Source organism: Zophobas morio, unplaced genomic scaffold (assembly GCF_036711695.1).
Source record: "Zophobas morio isolate AGI-343-1 ecotype UQ-CSIRO unplaced genomic scaffold, CSIRO_AGI_Zmor_V1 ptg000021l, whole genome shotgun sequence".
NCBI lineage: Eukaryota > Metazoa > Arthropoda > Insecta > Coleoptera > Tenebrionidae > Zophobas > Zophobas morio.
The window spans coordinates 24,852,061-24,871,020 of record NW_026972126.1 but is presented as its reverse complement, the minus strand read 5'-3'; the positions used below and the strand labels follow the sequence as shown (position 1 = coordinate 24,871,020).

Genomic DNA, 18,960 nt, shown 5'->3' with positions numbered 1-18,960 from the left:
AGCAAGTCATAGTCGTACCTCTGTCCGTCGTGCACGGCCATGAGGGGCTGCTGCGCCTGACCCCGGCAATTCAGAGGCTCGAGAGGGATGGGGGCCCGCTTGGCGTTCCGCACCGCCATCTTGCGCTTTTTGGCCAGGTGTCTCGCGTTCCACTGAATGCCGAGGAGCAACCCACTGACGGTGGCCAAGAGGACGCCGATGTAGACCAGAACTTGCAGATTTCGGGCCGCCGATTTGCGCAGGACCAAGCCGGCTATGCATAAGCTCACTCCGATCAAGATACCCATCATGAATACCAACTGCGTAACGAAAAATGTGAGTCAAGGGGTGGCAAAAGCACGTGTGTTGATTACTACCTGGAGGATAAAATAGCAAACGTTTTCGAACGTTTGGCATTTTCCGCCACAGCCGTCCACGATGGCGCTGGTGACCCCCGAGCTCATGGAGCTCTGGGGGCGGTCCGACAACGACGGCGGGAGGCGCTTGGGGGCGACCGCAATGGTCTCAACACTGGAAAAAAATGTAATGTTTATTGAGGGTGATTAATATACATTAAAACATTATATTTGCAATTTTTCCATTTTTCAAGTCTGAATTTTCAGTTTTTCAATTTTCCAACTTATAGATTTTGAAATTTTTCGTTTATTGAAATTTTCATTTCTTTTTGATTTCAATTTTTCATGTCTTCTTCAATTTTTTGTTATACAATTTTTCGTTTGATTTATTTTCTTTTTCTTTCAATATTTCCATTTTTAAATGTTTTGAATTGATAACCTTTCAATTTTTCTGATTTTTCCACTTTTTTTTCAATGTGAAATTTTTCAATTGTTGCATTTTTCATTCGTTTCTTTCTTCAGTTTTTCGATTTGCAATTTTTTCATTTCCAACTTTTCAATTTTTAGAATTTGAAATTTTTCGATTCGCTTTTTTATTTTCTTTATTGTTTTACTATTTAATGTTTCGATTTTATGAGTTTTTGTTTTTTCAATTTCTTCAATTTATCATTTCTTTTTGTTTCTTCAATTTCACGATGTTTAATTTTCGGTTTTTTATTTTCTTTAGTTTTACAATTTTCCGATTTTTCAATGTTTTGATCTCGTAACTTTTTGCTTTTTTCAATTTTTTAGCTTTCCATTTTTTTTGTATCTTCAATTTTACGACATGGCAACTGTTCGAGTTTTCATTTGTAAATTTTTCACTTTTACAATTTTCCAACTTTTGGATGTTACAATTTTTAGATTTTGCAATTTCAGGAGTTTTCCATTTTTCGATTTGCCATTTTTCGTTTCGATTTTTTATTTTCTTCAATTTTTCGTTTCTTAAATTTTTGATTTCCAATTTTTCTAGGTTTCACTACAAAAAATGTGATAATAATCACAATTTAAAAAAAAACACTTTTTCGTTTATTCAATTTTTCGATTTTTAATGATCTTTTAATGTTACAGTTTTTCGATTTCGCAATTCTGAGAATTCTATAATTATCCCATTTTCAATTTTTGGGTTTTTCAATTTTTCAATTCAATTCGTTTTTTCTTTTTTCCAATTTTTCGATTTTTAAGTTTCTGGATTTGTAATTTTTTTCAGTTTTCAAGTTTAAATTTTCAATTTTCTAACTTTTGAATTTTTCAGTTTTTCTTCTTCTTTCAATATATCCATTTTTTAATGTTCTGAACCTTTCAATTTTTCGATTTTTCAACTTTTCGAATGAAAAAAATGGAAAAATTTAAAAATTGTACAATTGAAAATTTTTTCAATTTTTGAATTTCTCAATATTTTGATCTTCAATTTTTCGATTTTTCAACTTTTATTAGATGTCATTTTAAATTTGTAATAATTAAATATTTTTTAAAACTTTTTCACTTATTCGACTTTGCAAATTTTCGATTTGCAATTTTTCTTTTCGGTTTTATTTTTTCTTTATTTTCACAATTTTTCGATTTTTCAATGTTCTGCTCTTATAATTTTTTTTTCAATTTCAATTTTTCAATTTTTCGATTTTGCATTTTCAAGAGTTTTCCAATTTTCGATTTTTCAATTTGCCATTTTTTCATTTTTTCGATTTTCCTTTTTTTATTTTGTTTAATTTTTCAGTTTTCCGATTTTATAATTTCTCTTTTTTTAATGTGAAATTTTTTAATTTTTCAATTTTTGATTTGCAATTTTTCTAGTTTTCATTTTAAAAATGTATTAATAATTCTGGTTAAAAAAATCACTTTTGCAATTTTAAAATTTTAGAATTAAATATTGGATTTTAAAATTTTTTCATTTATTCAGTTTTTTGATTTCATAATTTTGAGGGTTCTGTAATTTTACAATTTGTGGGTTTTTTAAATTTTCGATTCAATTCGTTTTTTCTTCTTTCCAATTTTTCGATTTATAAGTTTCTGGATTTTTAGCTTTTCAGTGTTTCATTTTTTTTGTTTCTTCAGTTTTTCGATTTGCAATTTTTTCAGTTTTCGAGTTTAAATTTTCAGTTTTCCAATTTTCCAGTTTTTATATTAAAAATTTTTCATTTCTTATTTTTTTTATTAATCAATTTTTCTATGTTTCGATTTACAATTTTGCGTTTAGATTTATTTTTTTATTATCATTTTCCTTTTTTTAGTTGTGAAATTTTTCAATTGTTGTATTTTTCATTTTTTGTTCCTTCAGTTTTTCCATTTTCAATTTTAACTGTTTTCAATCTTAAATTTTGAATTTCTCAATTTTTAAATGTTTCGTTTCGGGATTTTTTTCTTTATTATTTATGTCATTCAATTTTTTGTTTCTTCAATTTTTCATTTTTACGTTTTTTCGACATCCCAACTTTTGGATGATTCACATTTTAGATTTTTCAATTTTTCATGTCTTATCCACTTTTTCGATTTACAATTTTTCGTTTCGATTTATTTCTTTTTTCTTTCAATATTTCCATTTTTAAATGTCTGAATTTTTAACCTTTCAATTTTTCATTTCGGTATTTTATTTTCTTTATTTTTTCAATTTTTCGATTTTTAAATGGCCTGATTTTATCACTTTTCTTTTTTTTAATGTAAAATTTTTCATTTTTTTTGTTCCTTCAGTTTTTCGATTTGCCATTTTTCCTGTTTTCGGGTTTAAATTTTCAGCTTTTCAATTTTCCAACTTTCGAATTTTTCAATTCCTAGATTTTGAAATTTTTCAATGTTCCGATTTTATGATGTTTTGTTTTTTCAATTTTTCGTTTCTTCTTGTTTCTTCAATTTTACGATAACTCCTCGAGTTTTCATTTCTAAGTTTTTTTTCGATTTTCCAACTCTTGGATGTTTCACTTTTTAGATTTTTCAATTTTTTTATGTCTTCTGGAATTTTTCGTTTGGGTTTATTTTCTTTTTCTTTCAATTTTTCGATTTTTTAACTTTTCGAATGAAAAAAAATGGAAAACTTTAAAAATTGTAAAATTGAAAAATTTTTCAACTTTTGGATCTTTTCATATTTCATTTTTTAATTTTAGATTTTTCACTTTCATGATTTTTCAAATTTTCGTTTCTTCAACTTTTGATTTACGATTTTTCTAGTTGTCATTTTAATTATGTAATAATAGTACTAATTTTTAAAACTTTCAGTTTTTCGTTTTTTTCTAATCTTCAATTTAATTAAAAAAAAAAATTCCCTTTTTCGATTTTCCAATTTTTAGGTGTTTCAATTTCTAGATTTTGCAAATTTAAGAATTTTTCATTTTTCGACTTTTCAATTTGTCATTTCTTCGTTTTTTCGATTTGTCATTTTTCGTTTCGATTTTTTATTTTCTATATTTTTTTCAATTTTTCGCTTTTTCCATGTTCCAATTTTATAATTTTTCAGTTTTCAATTTTTCGTTTCTTCAATTTTTATTTTTCAAGTTTTAAAAAAAATACTTTCTCAATTTTACAATTTTAGAATTAATTATTGGATTTTTAAACTTTTTCATTTATTCAATTTTTCGATTTTTAATTCTTCATTTTCTCGATCTTTCAATGTTACAGTTTGTCTATTTCACAATTTTGAGCAGGGGCGGCTGGTCAGGGGCGGCAGGGTCGGCCACGCCGTACCAGTCATTTTAAAATACTTAGTAAGCGTTGAAATTAGAAAATAAAAAAAGAAATAAAGTTTGAATGTACGTTAGGATAGATCATATATATTAAAAACATATTTTATTATATTGTAGGTACAAAATAAAGCATTTGTTGCTAATTTTAAATGCTGATAAACACGCTTTGCCGGCGAGATTTCGGCAAGCCGTACCCAGGAATGCATTATACTCGATGTTTCGACTTCGTAGCAGCTTACGGTTTCATCGTTCTCTTTGTCTAGTACACTGTAGTAGACAAAGACCTGGCGGAACGTATGTTGTGCCAGGTCCGGCGAAATCCTCCTTCGCCGTACCCAGCAACGCGAATTTAGTTTTTAAAACGCTTAATATTTAAGATAGCTAACCAAATTACAAAACAATAACGGCTTCGATGTTCTTCAGTGCATACTATTTTTTTTTAATAATAATTGTCGATTTAATACATTTTTCTGTGTATGAATAATAAACGAAAAAAATTACATTAAATTATCTAAAATTTTATTTTTCGTACATAACTTAGCTACAACATAAATGCGCTTTTTCTGTATTTTTAGCATCTAAGCGTTTTCAGATATTTCAGAAACGAATTTAAAGTTTTAAATCATTTTAATTTTTCAATTATTCAATTAATTTATTTGACAATTTGTCATATACATTAAAAAAAAATAAATGTAAATGAAGATAGTTAACAGTTGGTACTTTTATTATTACTTTTTTTATATTTTTTAACTGCATGTCATTATTTAATTATTATTATTTAATTGTGGATGTCCGGGGTCGGCAAGCCGTATAGCCGCCGGTCGACGCGGAACTCAGTAAAAATAATGTTTTCGGTGGTTCTCAATTAATGATAAAGCAGAACAAGTAGAATTAAGGATTAATAGTATTTGGAATCAAACTGACATTGTCAATTTCCTATAAAAAATTATTTTAACAGGTCGAAACATTTGAGATGTTTTGTACATCCTGGCACGTAAAATGTCAGTGGTTAATGAGTAGCAGCCATACATTACGAAAATATATAACACCAAGGTGTAGACTCAAAATATTTGGCCGACCCGAAATTTTGACCCACCAGCCGCCACTGATTTTGAGGATTCTATCATTTTCCCATTTTACAATTTTTGGATTTTCCAATTTTTCGATTCAATTCGTTTTTTCTTTCTAATTTTTCAATTTTTTAAGTTTCTCATTTGAATTCTTGAATGTTTAGATTTTGAAATTTTTCATTTCGGGTTTTTCTCTTAACTTTTATTATTAAATTTTTCAATGTTTCGATTTTATAATTTTTTGTTTTTTCAATTTCAATTATATGACATTCAACTCTTCGAGTTTTCATTTTTTAATTTTTTTCGATTTTCCAACTTTTGGATGCTTCACTTTTTATATTTTTCATTTTTCATGGCTTCTTCAATTTTTCGATTTACAGTTTTCCGTTTGGGTTTATTTTGTTTTTCTTTCAATATTTTCATTTTAATAAATGTTTCTTTCAGTTTTTTTATTTTTCAACTTTTCGAATGAAAAACAAAAAAAGAGAAATTTAATAATAATTGTAAAATAAAAAATTTTTGAATTTTTTTTTTCAATTTTCGGATTTTTCGATCTTTAATTTCTTGATTTTTCAACTTTTAGATCTTTTCATTTTCCGTTGTATCATTTTTTTATTTGTAATTTTTCTAGTTGTCATTTTAAATATGTAATAATAACAACAATTTTTAAAACTTTTTCATTCATTCGACTTTTCAATTTTTCGATTATTTATTTTTCAATTTTTCAGTTTTAATTTTTTTTTGTATCTTCAATTTACGACATGCAACTCTTTGGGTTTCCATTTTTAATTTTTTACTTTTTCATTTTCCAACTTTTAGATGTTTCAGTTTTTAGATTTTGCAATTTCACGAATTTTCTATTTTTCGATTTTTCAATTCGTCAATTCTTGATTTTTTCGATTTATCATTTTTCTATTTTCAACGTGAAATTTTTCAGTTGTTCGTTTATACAATTTTTGATTGCAATTTTTCTAGTTTTCATTTTAAAAATTTAATAATAATTATAGTTTTCAAATAAATTCACCTTTTCAATTTTACAATTTTAGAATTAATTATTGGATTTTAAAATATTTTCGTTTATTCAATTTTTCGATTTCACAATTTTGAGGATTCTGTCATTTTCCCATTTTGCAATTTTTGGGTCTTCCAATTTTTCGATTTTTCAACTTTTCGGCTAAAAACGTGAAAAAATTGAAAAATCAAAATGAAAAAACGAAAAAGCATAAAAGAAAATCTAAAAATTGGAAAAAGAAAACTTGAAAAATTGAAGAAACGAAAAACTAAAAATCGAAATTTTGAAACATTAAGGAATCGGAAAATCGGATAGTTCTAAATCCAAAAATTGCGAAATTGAAAAATTTCAAAAATTGGAAAATCGACGAATTAAATTAAATTTTTTACTTTTTCATTATCCAACTTTTAGATGTTTCAGTTTTTAGACTTTGCAATTTCAGGAATTTTCTATTTTTCGATTTTTCAATTTGTCAATTCTTGATTTTTTCGATTTATCATTTTTCTATTTTCAACGTGAAATTTTTCAATTGTTCGTTTATACAATTTTTGATTGCAATTTTTCTAGTTTTCATTTTAAAAATTTAATAATAATTATAGTTTTCAAATAAATTCACCTTTTCAATTTTACAATTTTAGAATTAATTATTGGATTTTAAAATATTTTCATTTATTCAATTTTTCGATTTCACAATTTTGAGGATTCTGTCATTTTCCCATTTTACAATTTTTGGGTCGTCCAATTTTTCGATTTTTCAACTTTTCGGATAAAAAAGTGAAAAAATTGAAAAATCAAAATCAAAAAACGAAAAAGCATAAAATGAAAATCTAAAAATTGGAAAAAAAAACTTGAAAAATTGAAGAAACGAAAAACTAAAAATCGAAATTTTGAAACATTAAGGAATCGGAAAATCGGATAGTTCTAAATCCAAAAATTGCAAAAGTGAAAAATTTCAAAAATTGGAAAATCGACGAATTAAATTAAATTTTTTACTTTTTCATTATCCAACTTTTAGATGTTTCAGTTTTTAGATTTTGCAATTTCAGGAATTTTCTATTTTTCGATTTTTCAATTTGTCAATTCTTGATTTTTTCGATTTATCATTTTTCTGTTTTCAACGTGAAATTTTTCAATTGTTCGTTTATAGAATTTTTGATTGCTTTTTTTCTAGTTTTCACTTTAAAAATTTAATAATAATCATAGTTTTTAAATAAATTCACCTTTTCAATTTTACAAATTTAGAATTAATTATTGGATTTTAAAATATTTTCATTTATTCAATTTTTCGATTTCACAATTTTGAAGATTCTGTCATTTTCCCATTTTACAATTTTTGGGTCTTCCAATTTTTCGATTTTTCAACTTTTCGGATAAAAAAGTGAAAAAATTGAAAAATCAAAATGAAAAAACGAAAAAGCATAAAATGAGAATCTAAAAATTGGAAAAAAAAACTTGGAAGATTGAAGAAACGAAAAACTAAAAATCGAAATTTTGAAACATTAAGGAATCGGAAAATCGGATAGTTCTAAATCCAAAAATTGCAAAATTGAAAAATTTCAAAAATTGGAAAATTGACGAATTAAATTAAATTTTTTACTTTTTCATTATCCAACTTTTAGATGTTTCAGTTTTTAGATTTTGCAATTTCACGAATTTTCTATTTTTCGATTTTTCAATTTGTCATTTCTTGATTTTTTCGATTTATCATTTTTCTGTTTTCAACGTGAAATTTTTCAATTGTTCGTTTATACAATTTTTGATTGCAATTTTTCTAGTTTTCACTTTAAAAATTTAATAATAATCATGGTTTTCAAATAAATTCACCTTTTCAATTTTAGAAATTTAGAATTAATTATTGGATTTTAAAATATTTTCGTTTATTCAATTTTTCGATTTCACAATTTTGAGTATTTTGTCATTTTCCCATTTTGCAATTTTTGGGTCTTCCAATTTTTAGATTTTTCAACTTTTCGGATAAAAAAGTGAAAAAATTGAAAAATCAAAATGAAAAAACGAAAAAGCATAAAATGAAAATCTAAAAATTGGAAAAAAAAACTTGAAAAATTGAAGAAACGAAAAACTAAAAATCGAAATTTTTAAACATTAAGGAATCGGAAAATCGGATAGTTCTAAATCCAAAAATTGCAAAATTGAAAAATTTCAAAAATTGGAAAATTGACGAATTAAATTAAGTTTTTTACTTTTTCATTATCCAACTTTTAGATGTTTCAGTTTTTAGATTTTGCAATTTCACGAATTTTCTATTTTTCGATTTTTCAATTTGTCAATTCTTGATTTTTTCGATTTATCATTTTTCTATTTTCAACGTGAAATTTTCCAATTGTTCGTTTATACAATTTTTGATTGCAATTTTTCTAGTTTTCATTTTAAAAATTTAATAATAATTATGGTTTTCAAATAAATCCACCTTTTCAATTTTCCAATTTTAGAATTAATTATTGGATTTTAAAATATTTTCATTTATTCAATTTTTCGATTTCACAATTTTGAGGATTCTGTCATTTTCCCATTTTACAATGTTTGGGTCTTCCAATTTTTCGATTTTTCAACTTTTCGGATAAAAAAGTGAGAAAATTGAAAAATCAAAATGAAAAAACGAAAAAGCATAAAATGAAAATCTAAAAATTGGAAAAAAAAACTTGAAAAATTGAAGGAAAAACTAAAAATCGAAATTTTGAAACATTAAGGAATCGGAAAATCGGACAATTCTAAAGCCAAAAATTGCAAAATTGAAAAATTTCAAAAATTGCAAAATTGACGAATTAAATTAAATTTTTTACTTTTTCATTATCCAACTTTTAGATGTTTCAGTTTTTAGATTTTGCAATTTCAGGAATTTTCTATTTTTCGATTTTTCAATTTGTCAATTCTTAATTTTTTCGATTTATCATTTTTCTATTTTCAACGTGAAATTTTTCAATTGTTCGTTTATACAATTTTTGATTGCAATTTTTCTAGTTTTCACTTTAAAAATTTAATAATAATCATAGTTTTCAAATAAATTCACCTTTTCAATTTTACAAATTTAGAATTAATTATTGGATTTTAAAATATTTACATTTATTCAATTTTTCGATTTCACAATTTTGAGGATTCTGTCATTTTCCCATTTTGCAATTTTTGGGTCTTCCAATTTTTCGATTTTTCAACTTTTCGGATAAAAAAGTGAAAAAATTGAAAAATCAAAAGGAAAAAACGAAAAAGCATAAAATGAAAATCTAAAAATTAGAAAAAAAAAAACTTGAAAAATTGAAGAAACGAAAAACTAAAAATCGAAATTTTGAAACATTAAGGAATCGGAAAATCGGATAGTTCTATATCCAAAAATTGCAAAATTGAAAAATTTTAAAAATTGGAAAATCGACGAATTAAATTAAATTTTTTACTTTTTCATTATCCAACTTTTAGATGTTTCAGTTTTTAGATTTGGAATTTCAGGAATTTTCTATTTTTCGATTTTTCAATTTGTCAATTCTTGATTTTTTCGATTTATCATTTTTCTATTTTCAACGTGAAATTTTTCAATTGTTCGTTTATAGAATTTTTGATTGCAATTTTTCTAGTTTTCATTTTAAAAATTTAATAATAATCATAGTTTTCAAATAAATTCACCTTCTCAATTTTACAATTTTAGAATTAATTATTGGATTTTAAAATATTTTCATTTATTCAATTTTTCGATTTCACAATTTTGAGGATTCTGTCATTTTCCCATTTTACAATTTTTGGGTCTTCCAATTTTTCGATTTTTCAACTTTTCGGATAAAAAAGTGAAAAAATTGAAAAATCAAAATGAAAAAACGAAAAAGCATAAAATGAAAATCTAAAAATTGGAAAAAAAAAACTTGAAAAATTGAAGAAACGAAAAACTAAAAATCGAAATTTTTAAACATTAAGGAATCGGAAAATCGGATAGTTCTAAATCCAAAAATTGCAAAAGTGAAAAATTTCAAAAATTGGAAAATTGACGAATCAAATTAAATTTTTTACTTTTTCATTATCCAACTTTTAGATGTTTCAGTTTCTAGATTTTGCAATTTCAGGAATTTTCTATTTTTCGATTTTTCAATTTGTCAATTCTTGATTTTTTCGATTTATCATTTTTCTATTTTCAACGTCAAATTTTGCAATTGTTCGTTTATACAATTTTTGATTGCAATTTTTCTAGTTTTCACTTTAAAAATTTAATAATAATCATAGTTTTCAAATAAATTCACCTTTTCAATTTTACAAATTTAGAATTAATTATTGGATTTTAAAATATTTTCATTTATTCAATTTTTCGATTTCACAATTTTGAGGACTCTGTCATTTTCCCATTTTACAATTTTTGGGTCTTCCAATTTTTCGATTTTTCAACTTTTCGGATAAAAAAGTGAAAAAATTGAAAAATCAAAATCAAAAAACGAAAAAGCATGAAATGAAAATCTAAAAATTGAAAAAAAAAAAAAAATTAAAAAATCAAAATGAAAATGAAAAAGTTTGAGGAATTGAAAAATCAAATGAAAAACTGAATAAATGAAAAATTATAAAATAGAAAAAAAACAACGGAAATAAAAAAACGAAAAACTGATATAAATTTGAGCAAATGAAAATTAAAAAACGGTGAAAATCAAAAATAAAAAATAAGAACTTGAATAATGAAGGAAACGATAAATTAAAAACTGAGAATCCGAAAAATCGAAAAATTGAAGAAACGAAAAATTGGAAATGGGCACTCACATCGCTTGCGGGGGAATTTCCTGGTACACCGCCCCCTCGCTCGCATACTGCTGGGGATACACCTTCCTCGGGTCCTTGTGCACCGGCACCCTCTCCTTCGCCCGACGCCCATAACTCCTATCCGAGGAGTAGGCGCTCCTCGACACCCTCCTGCACGACTCGTCGTCGTTCTCGTAGTGGCACGGCAACCTGGTGGAGCCGCTTTCATCGGAGAAGCTGCGCTCCGTCCCGTACCTGTACTCGTACTCCGTCACCGTGTCGTCGCTGAGGACGACGTCCACCGCCCCATGGTAGCCGTTGCGGTAGTGCTTGACCTGGGGGGGCGCTCTCTGGTGCGAGCACGTGTGCACCGGGATCGTGGTGGGCTGCAATTAAATATTCATCGGTCGTATCGCTCTCGAGCCGAGTGTTTATGAGGCCCATGAAAAATTCAAAGTAAACGGGCGGGATTAAAATTAAAAGCGTTTTAACGGCGTCTTAAACTCCCGGCCGAGGCGTTTAGCACCTCGAGGCTCGCTTCCACACGGACTAAAAATAAATCAACACAAACACACGCTCTTTATTCACACCAATTCAATTATGTAGACGTACGGAGCGCCGGCACGAAAAGGATAACGGGACAAAGGGGGCTTCACGCGAATTGCGCCATTAAGAGGGAGGAAGAAAAATGGGCCGGAACGAGGACGGGGCAAGGGTTGAAAAACGGAATTCGCACAAAGGGCACAATCATTTATTATATTAAATACGCTTCGGGATAAAACTAAGCTCAAAAATTTAGTCTGGCGCTGTCTACTGTATTTTTTTTTAATGAAATGGAGTAAAGCTCATTTTAAGAGAACGTGATTTTGATTTTGAAACTTTACAAAAAATGTGGGCACTTCAAAAAAATTGAATTACATTGTCAAATAGAAATTTTTTAATTTGTGTGAATTTGAAACAGCATTATTTCCTTCGGGCGAGTGTGGTGGAAATGGAGCAAACACCACCAGACTGCTCGGCATTTTTTTCAATTAACAACAGTAAGTACAGGCTTACGCAAACGCCGTCTTTTTATGCAAACATTAGCTCTAAGGCCCCCATAACCGGTTTCTCGCATAATTACTTCTAATTTCGTCCCCAAATCCTAACCTCCCTCTTTGTATGTACATACAAATGTGACATTTCTGAGGCCGCATAATGAAATTCATCGTTCCGAAAAATTTACTTTTGTCGCAATGACAATTCGACGTAATGGGACGCCAAGAGAATGAAAAACAAAAAACCGAGATAAGCATGTTTTTCCTCCGTAACGCACGAGATAAATTACCCCGTATTTATACAACATATTTTCGTAACTGATCCATTTATGTATTCCATTTATGTATTTAAAAATAAATTTCGCTTGTGACGCTACTGATTTTTTGCTCGATGTCAAAACTAAAGTCCGATTTACGCAAAGTGATTGACACAATTCCACGGCGGGTGTAAATAAACGAATTTGGTCGAAAAATCATTAACCGGTCAACAAACCGTTTCAAATTATGTCGAATTTTCATTAAACGCTTTAACTAGCCGACAATTACCGTCAAGTCGATCCATCCTATCGCGTGACAACCTCAAAGAGAGCAATTATCCGTAATTCGACCTTCCGTGTTTGAATTTCGGAGATGTTGAGATTTTTTGGCCGCCTTCCCACAAGTAAAAAACGACCACTTATACAGGATGTCAGTCTTCGTTTTATTACCCCGATGTGAAACTATCCGACGAAATTAAAATATTTTTAGACGGTTTTACTCTCGATAAATCGTGGCAAAACGGTCGGAATTAACTCGGTTTACGGAGATTATTGCACTCGGCGTCTTGGTGGTCCGGGTAACAATAACACCAGAGGATAGAGATGGGCAGCGTCTGAGCTGCACTTTCCTTAATTATACAATAACTTCTTTGATAACTGCAGCCGTTTTTCCGGAATCGACCGTTGAAATATCGAAATTTTTAGAAAACCTCAAAAATTCGCAATTCATAGCGATTCTTTCGAAAATGTTGCTCCGTGACCATCAACACACTATATTTTTGGAATCAGCATGCCGAGATCTGCGTCCCTGAATTTTTTCACAATTTTAGACACCTTTTTTTAACGTGAAATTTTTCCAATGGTCCCCCCTTCTTCAAATTTCGGCCAAATTTTGACATTTTCGAAACTTAACCAAACACATTTTCTTGTAGATTTCGAGCTCTAGAACTCACTTCCGGCATCGTTTCTTTGATAACTGCAACCGTTTTTCCGGAATCGACCGTTGAAATGTCGAAATTTTTAGAAATCCTCAAAAATTCGCAATTCATAGCGATTCTTTCGAAAATGTTGCTCCGTGACCATCAACACACTATATTTTTGGAATCAGCATGTCGAGATCTACGTCCCTGAATTTTTTCACAATTTTTAGATAACTTTTTTAAAAGTGAAATTTTTCCAATGGTCCCCCCTTCTTCAAATTTCGGCCAAATATTGACATTTTCGAAACTTAACTAACTACATTTTCGTGTAGATTTCGAGCTCTAGAACTCACTTCCGGCATCGTTTCTTTGATAACTGCAACCGTTTTTCCGGAATCGACCGTTGATATATCGAAATTTTTAGAAATCCTCAAAAATTCGCAATTCATAGCGATTCTTTCGAAAATGTTGCTCCGTGACCATCAACAGACTATATTTTTGGAATCAGCATGTCGAGATCTACGTCCCCGAATTTTTTCACAATTTTTAGACAACTTTTTTAAAAGTGAAATTTTTCCAATGGTCCCCCCTTCTTCAAATTTCGGCCAAATTTTGACATTTTCGAAACTTAACCAAACACATTTTCTTGTAGATTTCGAGCTCTAGAACTCACTTCCGGCATCGTTTCTTTGATAACTGCAACCGTTTTTCCGGAATCGACCGTTGATATATCGAAATTTTTAGAAATCCTCAAAAATTCGCAATTCATAGCGATTCTTTCGAAAATGTTGCTCCGTGACCATCAACAGACTATATTTTTGGAATCAGCATGTCGAGATCTACGTCCCTGAATTTTTTCACAATTTTTAGACAACTTTTTTAAAAGTGAAAAATTTCCAATGGTCCCCCCTTCAAATTTCGGCCAAATTTTGACATTTTCGAAACTTAACCAAACACATTTTCTTGTAGATTTCGAGCTCTAGAACTCACTTCCGGCATCGTTTCTTTGATAACTGCAACCGTTTTTCCGGAATCGATCGTTGAAATATCGAAATTTTTAGAAATCCTCAAAAATTCGCAATTCATGGCGATTCTTTCGAAAATGTTGCTCCGTGACCATCAACACACTATATTTTTGGAATCAGCAAGTCGAGATCTACGTCCCTGAATTTATTCACAATTTTTAGACAACTTTTTTAAAAGTGAAAAATTTCCAATGGTCCCCCCTTCTTCAAATTTCGGCCAAATTTTGACGTTTTCGAAACTTAACCAAACACATTTTCTTGTAGATTTCGAGCTCTAGAACTCACTTCCGGCATCGTTTCTTTGATAACTGCAACCGTTTTTCCGGAATCGATCGTTGAAATATCGAAATTTTTAGAAATCCTCAAAAATTCGCAATTCATGGCGATTCTTTCGAAAATGTTGCTCCGTGACCATCAACACACTATATTTTTGGAATCAGCAAGTCGAGATCTACGTCCCTGAATTTATTCACAATTTTTAGACAACTTTTTTAAAAGTGAAAAATTTCCAATGGTCCCCCCTTCTTCAAATTTCGGCCAAATTTTGACATTTTCGAAACTTAACCAAACACATTTTCTTGTAGATTTCGAGCTCTAGAACTCACTTCCGGCATCGTTTCCTTGATAACTGCAACCGTTTTTCCGGAATCGACCGTTGAAATATCGAAATTTTTATAAATCCTCAAAAATTCGCATTTCGTAACGATTCTTTCGAAAATGTTGCTCGGTGACCATCAACACACTATATTTTTGGAATCAGCATGTCGAGATCTACGTCCCTGAATTTTTTCACAATTTTTAGACAACTTTTTTAAAAGTGAAATTTTTCCAATGGTCCCCCCTTCTTCAAATTTCGGCCAAATTTTGACATTTTCGAAACTTAACTAAAAACATTTTCTTGTAGATTTCGAGCTCTAGAACTCACTTCCGGCATCGTTTCTTTGATAACTGCAACCGTTTTTCCGGAATCGACCGTTGAAATATCGAAATTTTTAGAAATTGTCAAAAATTCGCATTTCGTAGAGATTCTTTCGAAAATGTTGCTCCGTGACCATCAACACACTATATTTTTGGAATCAGCATGTCGAGATCTACGTCCTTGAATTTTTTCACAATTTTTAGACAACTTTTTTAAAAGTGAAATTTTTCCAATGGTCCCCCCTTCCTCAAATTTCGGTCAAATTTTGACATTTTCGAAACTTAACCAAACACATTTTCTTGTAGATTTCGAGCTCTAGAACTCACTTCCGCCATCGTTTCTTTGATAACTGCAACCGTTTTTCCGGAATCGACCGTTGAAATATCGAAATTTTTAGAAATCCTCAAAAATTCGCATTTCGTGGCGATTCTTTCGAAAATGTTGCTCCGTGACCATCAACACACTATATTTTTTGGAATCAGCATGCCGAGATCTACGTCCTTGAATTTTTTCACAATTTTAAGACAACTTTTTTAAAAGTGAAATTTTTCCAATGGTCCCCCCTTCTTCAAATTTCGGCAAAATTTTGACATTTTCGAAACTTAACCAAACACATTTTCTTGTAGATTTCGAGCTCTAGAACTCACTTCCGGCATCGTTTCTTTGATAACTGCAACCGTTTTTCCGGAATCGACCGTTGAAATATCGAAATTTTTAGAAATCCTCAAAAATTCGCATTTCATACCGATTCTTTCGAAAATGTTGCTCCGTGACCATCAACAGACTATATTTTTTGAATTAGCATGTCGAGATCTACGTCCCTGAATTTTTTCACAATTTTTAGACAACTTTTTTAAAAGTGAAATTTTTCCAATGGTCCCCCTTCTTCAAATTTCGGCCAAATTTTGACATTTTCGAAACTTAACCAAACACATTTTCTTGTAGATTTCGAGCTCTAGAACTCACTTCCGGCATCGTTTCTTTGATAACTGCAACCGTTTTTCCGCAATCGAACGTTGAAATATCGAAATTTTTATAAATCCTTAAAAATTCGCATTTCGTAGCGATTCTTTCGAAAATGTTGCTCCGTGACCATCAACACACTATATTTTTGGAATCAGCATGTCGAGATCTACTTCCCTGAATTTTTTCACAATTTTTAGACAACTATTTAAAAAGTGAAATCTTTCCAATGGTCCCCCCTTCTTCAAATTTCGGCCAAATTTTGACATTTTCGAAACTTAACAAAGCAGATTTTCTTGTAGATTTCTAGCTCTAGAACTCACTTCCGGCATCGTTTCTTTGATAACTGCAACCGTTTTTCCGGAATCGACCGTTGAAATATCGAAATTTTTAGAAATCCTCAAAAATTCGCATTTCGTAGCGATTCTTTCGAAAATGTTGCTCCGTGACCGTCAACACACTATATTTTTGGAATCAGCATGCCGAGATCTGCGTCCCTGAATTTTTTCACAATTTTTAGACAACTTTTTTAAAAGTGAAATTTTTCCAATGGTCCCCCCTTCTTCAAATTTCGGCCAAATTTTGACATTTTCGAAACTTAACCAAACACATTTTCTTGTAGATTTCGAGCTCTAGAACTCACTTCTGGCATCGTTTCTTTGATAACTGCAACCCTTTTTCCGGAATCGACCGTAGAAATATCGAAATTTTTAGAAATTCTCAAAAATTCGCATTTCATAGCGATTCCTTCGAAAATGTTGCTCCCTGACCATCAACACACTATATTTTTGGAATCAGCATGTCGAGATCTACGTCCCTGAATTTTTTCACAATTTTTAGACAACTTTTTTAAAAGTGAAATTTTTCCAATGGTCCCCCCTTCTTCAAATTTCGTCCAAATTTTGACATTTTCGAAACTTAACTAATTGCATTTTCTTGTAGATTTCGAGCTCTAGAACTCACTTCTGGCATCGTTTCTTTGATAACTGCAACCCTTTTTCCGGAATCGACCGTAGAAATATCGAAATTTTTAGAAATTCTCAAAAATTCCCATTTCATAGCGATTCCTTCGAAAATGTTGCTCCCTGACCATCAACACACTATATTTTTGGAATCAGCATGTCGAGATCTACGTCCCTGAATTTTTTCATAATTTTTAGACAACTTTTTTAAAAGTGAAATTTTTCCAATGGTCCCCCCTTCTTCAACTTTCGGCCAAATTTTGACATTTTCGAAACTCAACTAACTGCATTTTCTTGTAGATTTCGAGTTCTAGAACTCACTTCCGGCATCGTTTCTTTGATAACTGCAACCGTTTTTCCGGAATCGACCGTTGAAATATCGAAATTTTTAGAAATCCTCAAAAATTCGCATTTCATAGCGATTCTTTCGAAAATGTTGCTCCGTGACCATCAACACACTATATTTTTGGAATCAGCATGCCGAGATCTGCGTCCCTGAATTTTTTCACAATTTTTAGACAACTTTTTCAAAAGTGAAAAATTTCCAATGGTCCCCCCTTCTTCAAATTTCGGCCAAATTTTGACATTTTCGAAACTTAACCAAACACATTTTCTTGTAGATTTCTAGCTCTAGAACTCACTTCCGGCATCGTTTCTTTGATAACTGGAACCGTTTTTCCGGAATCGACCGTTGAAATATTGAAATTTACATAAATCCTCAAAAATTCGCATGTCGTAGCGATTCTTTCGAAAATGTTACTCGGTGACCATCAACACACTATATTTTTGGAATCAGCATGCCGAGATCTACGTCCCTGAATTTTTTCACAATTTTTAGACAACTTTTTTAAAAGTGAAAAATTTCCAATGGTCCCCCCTTCTTCAAATTTCGGCCAAATTTTGACATTTTCGAAACTTAACTAAGCACATTTTCTTGTAGATTTCTAGCTCTAGAAGTCACTTCCGGCATCGTTTCTTTGATAACTGCAACCGTTTTTCCGGAATCGACCGTTGAAATATCGAAATTTTTAGAAATCCTCAAAAATTCGCAATTCATAGCGATTCTTTCGAAAATGTTGCTCGGTGACCATCAACACACTATATTTTCGGAATCAGCATGCCGAGATCTACGTCCCTGAATTTTTTCACAATTTTTGGACAACTTTTTTAAAAGTGAAATTTTTCCAATGGTCCCCCCTTCTTCAAATTTCGGCCAAATTTTGACATTTTCGAAACTTAACTAACTACATTTTCGTGTAGATTTCGAGCTCTAGAACTCACTTCCGGCATCGTTTCTTTGATAACTGCAACCGTTTTTCCGGAATCGACCGTCGAAATATCGAAATTTTTAGAAATTGTCAAAAATTCGCATTTCGTACCGATTCTTTCGAAAATGTTGCTCCGTGACCATCAATACGCTATATTTTTGGAATCAGCATGTCGAGATCTGCGTCCCTGAATTTTTTCACAATTTTTAGACAACTTTTTTAAAAGTGAAATTTTTCCAATGGTCCCCCCTTCTTCAAATTTCGGCCAAATTTTGACATTTTCGAAACTTAACCAAACACATTTTCTTGTAGATTTCGAGCTCTAGAACTCACTTCTGGCATCGTTTCTTTGATAACTGCAACCCTTTTTCCGGAATCGACCGTAGAAATATCGAAATTTTTAGAAATTCTCAAAAATTCGCATTTCATAGCGATTCCTTCGAAAATGTTGCTCCCTGACCATCAACACACTATATTTTTGGAATCAGCATGTCGAGATCTACGTCCCTGAATTTTTTCACAATTTTTAGACAACTTTTTTAAAAGTGAAATTTTTCCAATGGTCCCCCCCTTCTTCAAATTTCGTCCAAATTTTGACATTTTCGAAACTTAACTAATTGCATTTTCTTGTAGATTTCGAGCTCTAGAACTCACTTCTGGCATCGTTTCTTTGATAACTGCAACCCTTTTTCCGGAATCGACCGTAGAAATATCGAAATTTTTAGAAATTCTCAAAAATTCCCATTTCATAGCGATT

General features: G+C 30.2%; 1 protein-coding gene across 3 annotated transcripts in view; it reads right to left on the bottom strand.

Annotated features, from left to right (window-relative positions):
• The window catches only part of LOC135131670 (uncharacterized), a 54,169-nt gene that overhangs the window by 214 nt on the left and 34,995 nt on the right, over positions 1-18,960 (bottom strand). For all 3 annotated transcript variants that reach the window (XM_064059516.1, XM_064059517.1, XM_064059518.1), the window contains exons 3-5: positions 10,874-11,238; positions 357-510; positions 19-299 (exon numbers count right to left, since the gene is read on the bottom strand). In XM_064059516.1, coding sequence (XP_063915586.1) covers positions 19-299; positions 357-510; positions 10,874-11,238 — 800 coding nt within the window. The remainder of the gene's footprint in view (positions 1-18; positions 300-356; positions 511-10,873; positions 11,239-18,960) is intronic.